Here is a 6,322-nt window from a genome sequence, read left to right as displayed (position 1 = left end):
TCTTTTGGTTTCTTGCAGTAGTGTTTTGTACCTTTCTTTGTATACATCTTTTATGTCTCTGGTTAGATTTATTCCTAAGTACTTTATCTTCTTGTGGGCTGTTGCAAAGGGTATTGATTTGGTGATTTCCTTTCAAAATTCTTTTTGTTGGTGTAGAGAAATCCAACTGATTTTTGTATGTTTTTCTTGGATCCTCAGTTGTTTATTCTTGATAGATAATCTTTAAGTATTTCATTCCATTGCTATTATATATTTATGTAAGTTCCTAATTTGCCTATGTGATTTAACATACTACAATGTATACAGGTAAATGAATTACATGAAAAATTACTCAGCAAACTTAGTTACAAAGTTAAAGGTTAATAGCTTTTGAATTTAAATTTTAGCTTAAAATTTTGATATAGTCATTATTAACCCTGCATTCAATAAAAAGAATAAATTTTACACTTCCTCATTTTATGTATAAAACACAAATATACACGTAATATATAAAGAAAAATGCAGTAAATCTGTGCTATTAAAATCATGGGGGGGACGTTCAGCTGGGAAAAAAAAATCAACAGACTTCCAAGAGAAAAAAAAATAATGGTTGAGAATCACTGCACTACAAACCCAAGTAGAGAGTGCATAAAAAAAAGCAAAAAAGAGAGGTAGAAAGTAAGGGGTGGTCATTAAGAAAATAGAAACTAGTGCATTTCTTATTTAAAACACAAGCCCAGAGGAAGGTCTTCAGAAAACCTGGAGGCCCAGGTTCACAGACTCGTCAGCGTTAACCAAGACGGCACCAGCTGCGAGATCCCCAATGGCCTTCTCTTTCCTTTTGCTGATCGCCCTGGTGGTGCTCAGCTGCAACTCCACCTGCTCTCTGGGCTGTGACCTGCCTCAGAGCCATAGCCTGGCTAACAGGAGAACCATGATGCTTCTGGAACAAATGAGGAGAGTCTCCACTTTCTCCTGCTTGAAGGACAGAAATGACTTCGCATTTCCCCAGGAGGAGCTTGATGGCAACAAATTCCAGAAGGCTCAAGCCATCTCTGTCCACCATGAGATGATCCAGCAGATCTTCAACCTCTTCAGCCTACAGGCCTCCTCTGCTGCCTGGGATCACAGCCTCCTGGACAAATTGTTCCCTGCACTTGATCAGCAGCTGAATGACCTAGAAGTCTGTTTGATGCAGGAGATGGGGATAGAAGAAACTGCCCTCCCCCTGATAAATGAGGATTCCACGCTGGCTGTGAGGATGTACTTCCAAAGAATCACTGTCTATCTAACAGAGAAGAAATATAGCCCTTGTGCCTGGGAGATTGTCAGAGCAGAAATCATGAGATCCTTCTCTGCAACAACAAATTGGCAAAAGAGGTTAAGAAGTAAGGAAGGCCACCTGGTTCCATAAAAAAAAAAAAAAAAAAATTCTCATGGACTGTACACACTCTGTAATTATTTCCCAAAGTTCAGCCATTTTGAAGACTCTCATTTCTGCTATAATCAGGACAGGAATTGAATCAACTTTGGCAAATGTGTTTTCAGGAGTATTAAGAAACGTTGCATTCAGCTACATGAGCACTAGTTCTTTACATGTTACCGTGCTGATGTATCTATTTATTTATCTATTTAAATATTTTTTACTTATTTATTTAGCTTTTTACATATTTAACTTATTTTTTGTTCACATCATATCATGTACACCTTTACTTTGTGCATAAAAATTATATTCTTTATATTTTGCCAATTTATTGTTTTGCTTCATTCATTAAACTTTTCTTATAGAGAACTTCTTGTATTTGTTTTTTCTTTAAAAAGGAAACAACAAGCCTGACTGTGTAGTTCAATTAAAGAATGGGTGGTCTAATTCACTTAAGCATCATTATTATATACCAATTTTAAGTAAAAATGGATTTCTCTGTCCAAATTGTATGCTGCCCTCCAGATTTACAGGTGACTACAACAAACCTAGTTTCTGCTCTCTCGTATCTTTGGTTTTTGTAGGGAAAGAAACCTAAAAGTAATAATTATGCTTAACTAATATCAGTTCATTTAAATGGTATAATGAGATGAACGGCAAAAAAAGGGGGGACTTTCTCAGCAGAAGCTGGAGTAATACATGTCAACAAGGAAAATAAAAGTAGTCTATAGTCTCTACATGTGGGCTAGCAGGTATCTAGTCAATTGCCCATTGGCAACTGGCTATGAGTCTACAGTTTATAAACAATGCCCTGGCTGGAGGTTTATATCTGTTCACAGAAAGACCGAGAATGGAAGTGGTCATATGATAAGAGAGTCTACAAGGACAGAAAGGCTTCAACTTGGTTCCAAGGACCTGCAGTCATTAAAGGTGAAGAGAAAAACCACAAAGGAAACAGAGGTGGAATGGCCACACATTAGCAGGAGAACAAGAGAATTTTGATAAGAGCATGTTTCAAAAAATAAAATGGCTTAGAAGAAGAATCAATGCAGTCACAGAAGATGTGGATTGGAACTGTCTACTATACCCTGAATAGAGATGGCATTGAGGAACTTAGTGAGAGCAGGATTGGTAGAAGCACTAATAAGAAACCACACTGGAGTAAGTGGAAGGGGTGAGAAGAGAAGTCAGTGACAATATATATAGAAAAAAACTGGAGTGGTTTGCCTTCCGAAGCAGATGATAGAAATAGGGTGGATAATAGAAAAGAATATGGATTATATTTACTCTGCATAGTTTTCCCTTTTTTGGAATAGATTTGTCTCTGGCTAAACCTAGATTCATAAAATTAGTGTGTTGGCAAGTCATTTTAATATTTTAACTCAGATATATTCAATTGCTTACAATGAAAATGTCTCATTGTTTTGTTTAATACAAACTTGAGTGTTAATAAACTGCTCAGTGGATTGAAACTGGCCACTATGCAGAAAAGAGAGGGCATTGGAGACCTTAACAAGAGCTGTTCAGTAGAATTCATATGCAGAAATCATATTGCAGTAGGTGGAAGAATGAATAAGAGAGGAGAAAATCTCACAGTGTCATTTTTCTTTTTTTTCCTGGAGAGTCACTTTCCTTTTTTTACTTTCATTACATTAACATTTACATTCGATTACCTTTTGCCTCAATGCCTCTAAATGCAGCTGTCTAAGAATGTCAAATGGAGAAAGGAAAAATGATGTATTGAAAACTATGAAAAATAATGATATAGCCCTTGTCATTTTGATTTTCACTTCCCTATTTTGGAACTTTCTTTTCAATAGGCATAAATATGGATCTCTTTCTGTTTGTTGGTCTGCTCTCTGACTTCCAAATTTGCTGGTATAGATGCACGAGATCTTCCAGCACTGTATCCTTTTGTTGAGACATCTCAACTGGTATTCCATCAATTCCCGGAGCCTTGCTTTTCACCAGTGTCTTCATTGCCTGGACCTCTTCCTTTAGTACCATCGATTCCTGATCATACCCTACCTCCTGAAATGGTTGAACGTCGACCAATTCTTTTTAGTATGGTAACTCTGTGTATTTCCTCCACCTGTTTTCAATGTTTCTTGCATTGTTTAATATTTTGTGCATAGAATCCTTCAATATTGCAACTCGAGGCTTGAATTTTTTCTTCAGTTCTTTCAGCTGGAGAAATGCCCAGCTTTTTCTTCCCTTTTGGTTTTCTAATTCCAGTTCTTTGCACATGTCATCATAATACTTTACTTTGTGTTCTCGAGCCAGCCTTTGGAATCTTCTGTTTCGCTCTTTTATTTCATCATTTTTTCCATTTGTTTTAACTACTTGATGTTCAAGGGTAAGTTTCAGAGTCTCTTCTGACATCATTTTTTTTTTCTCTCTTTCCTGTCTTTTTAATGATCTTTTGCTTTCTTCACGTATGATGTCCTTGATGTCACTTCACAACTCATCCAGGCTGTAATCTTTATGGAAGCAGGCTACCATATCTTTCTCCCGTGGAGGGGATGGTGGGTTTGAGCTACTGACCTGTTGGTTACCAGCTGAGCGCTTAACAGCTGGGCCACCAGGGCTCCTTCCCCTGATAGAACAGTATTTTTTCAAAGGAAGTAGAAAGCGGAATAGACAGTCCCCAAATTATGTCATATCTGAGTTATGATGAATGGCACATCTCACCTATTTTTTGTACATCTTATCATTAGTAATATGTACTACATACAACGTTGCAACATGTGATTTGCTGTTATCATTCTCAGATGGTCACTCGAAGATGTTCACTGTTATGATTTACTGTTCAAAACACTGCCGAATATTGACAGATCAGAACTTAGTGGATTTTAAAGAGGAAAGAAATGCTGAAGAAGAAAGAAAAAATGAGGAAGAGGAAAGAGAGAAGAGAGAAGCTGTCAAAAATTTTTACAGTGAAACAATTAGCTGAAATTTTTTATAAACTGAATCAGGGGCTTCAGTTGCATGAAAACATGAACCCAAACGCTGTTCACTTTGCTAAAGTCGACAGGCAGATTTGGGAAGCTACAAAATATATGAAGAAAAAAGTAAAAGAAGCATACAGGCAACTCTCACTGATTTCCTGAATAGAAAGCCCACCCATGTTCCCAGGGATAACCTGGATGATCCCGAACTTTCCGCAAGCGGTGTTAGTACTGCAACTGACAAAATGCCAACATTGTCCAACTCTTCTTCATCCTCAGAGTAAATTTTTATGATTTGTGATTTCTTTGATATTTATGTGTATTAAAATGTATCTGTAAGTATATATGTAATGTTTTTAACCCCTAAAGACAAAGATTGGATTTATAAATACACAGATAATAAAAGGCAATAATAATGACAATCAAAAAAAAAAAGAGGTATTCAGCTTACATCAGGACAGACTTACACAGAGACCTCGGAAGAGAAAACCATCATGAGCCGCGGACTCAATGTATTCATTTTAACCCTGTGGGCTTTTAAACAGTTACAGAGAAAGAGGGCCAGTTACTGGCCCAGAGGGACTAAAACAGTGGCCAAGTCTGTGAAGTGCAAGTGTAGCCAGAATTCTGTCTCCTACCAGGGAATTTTTTTCGAGTTAAGAGTTTACCTTTTCTGAAGGAAAATATTCCCAGCTTCAGGCATGGCATGTCCTCTTTGGACAATGGGCAGCTATGTGGACAGAGTAAAGGGTAAAATGTGTTCCTTTCTTCCAACCCTCTCTGCTGAGCAGCTTTCTGATGAATCACAACCTCAACACTCTGTGGGATACTATGAGGCAGTTGTCAGGTTGTTGTCACCTGCCATAGAGTCGGTTCCGACTCGTAGTAACCCTCCGTACAACAGAATGACACAGTGCCCGGTCCTGTGCCATTCTCACAATCATTGTTATGCTTGAGCCCATTGTTGCAGCCACCATGTCAGTCCATCTTGTTGAGGGTCTTCCTCTTTTTGGCTGACCCTCTAATTTACCAAGCATGATGCCCTTCCCCAAGGAGTGGACCCTCCAGATAACATGTCCAAAGCATGTGAGAAATAAGTCTCCCCATCCTTGCTTCTAAGGAGTATTCTGGCTGTACTTCTTCTAAGACAGAGTTGTTTGTCCTTTTGGCAGTCCATAATATATTCAATATTCTTTGCCAACAGCATAACTCAAAGGCGTCAATTCTTCTTCAGTCTTCCCTAGTCATTGTCCAACTTTCACATGCATATGAGGCGATTGAAAACACCATGGCTTGGGTCAGGCGCACCTTAGTGTTTAAGGTGATGTCTTTGCTTTTTAATACTTGAAAGAAATCTTTTGCATCAGATTTCCCCAATTCAATGCATCATTTGACTTCTTTTTTTAAATTAATTTTTATTAAGCTTCAAGTGAACATTTACCATTCCAATCAGTCTGTCACATGTAAGTTTACCTACATCTTACTCCCTTCTCCCACTTGCTCTCCCCCTATTGAGTCAGCCCTTTCAGTCTCTCGTTTCGTGCCAATTTTGCCATCTTCCCTCTCTCTCTATCTTCCCATCCCCCCTCCAGTCAAGAGTTGCCAACACTCTCTCCAGTGTCCACCTGATTTAATTAGCTCACTCTTCATCAGCATCTCTCTCCCCCCCGCTGACCAGTCCCTTTCATGTCAGATGAGTTCATTTGACTTCTTGACTGCTGCTTCCATGGGTGTTGATTGTGCATCCAAGTAAAATGAAATCCTTAACAACTTCCATCTTTTCTCAGTTTATCATCACATTGCTTATTGGTCCAGTTGTAGAATTTTTTGTTTTCTTTATGTTGAGGTGTAATCCATACTGAAGACTGTGGTCTTTGATCTTCTTCAGTAAGTGCTTCAAGCTCTCTTGACTTCAGCAAGGAAGGTTGTGTCATCTGAATATCAGAGGTTGTTAATGAGTCTTCCTGCAATC

At 38.3% G+C, this 6,322-nt stretch overlaps 1 protein-coding gene across 1 annotated transcript; it reads left to right on the top strand.

Annotated features, from left to right (window-relative positions):
* The first annotated feature begins 333 nt into the window (after positions 1 to 333).
* LOC100661135 (interferon alpha-5-like) lies at positions 334 to 1,393 on the top strand. The gene has a single exon (XM_064290855.1). The coding sequence runs from the start codon at positions 803 to 805 to the stop codon at positions 1,391 to 1,393; it is 591 nt and encodes a 196-aa protein (XP_064146925.1). The 5' UTR covers positions 334 to 802.
* Positions 1,394 to 6,322: the final 4,929 nt, after the last annotated feature.

The sequence above is a fragment of the Loxodonta africana genome, chromosome 9 (genome assembly GCF_030014295.1).
Source record: "Loxodonta africana isolate mLoxAfr1 chromosome 9, mLoxAfr1.hap2, whole genome shotgun sequence".
Lineage (NCBI taxonomy): Eukaryota > Metazoa > Chordata > Mammalia > Proboscidea > Elephantidae > Loxodonta > Loxodonta africana.
The sequence above is the reverse complement of the archived record's forward strand: the minus strand, read 5'-3'. Positions and strand labels throughout refer to the sequence as shown.

Bases quoted from the DNA above. Each gene is read 5' to 3' on its own strand.
- LOC100661135 (XM_064290855.1), top strand. From the start codon at position 803: ATGGCCTTCTCTTTCCTTTTGCTGATCGCCCTGGTGGTGCTCAGCTGC.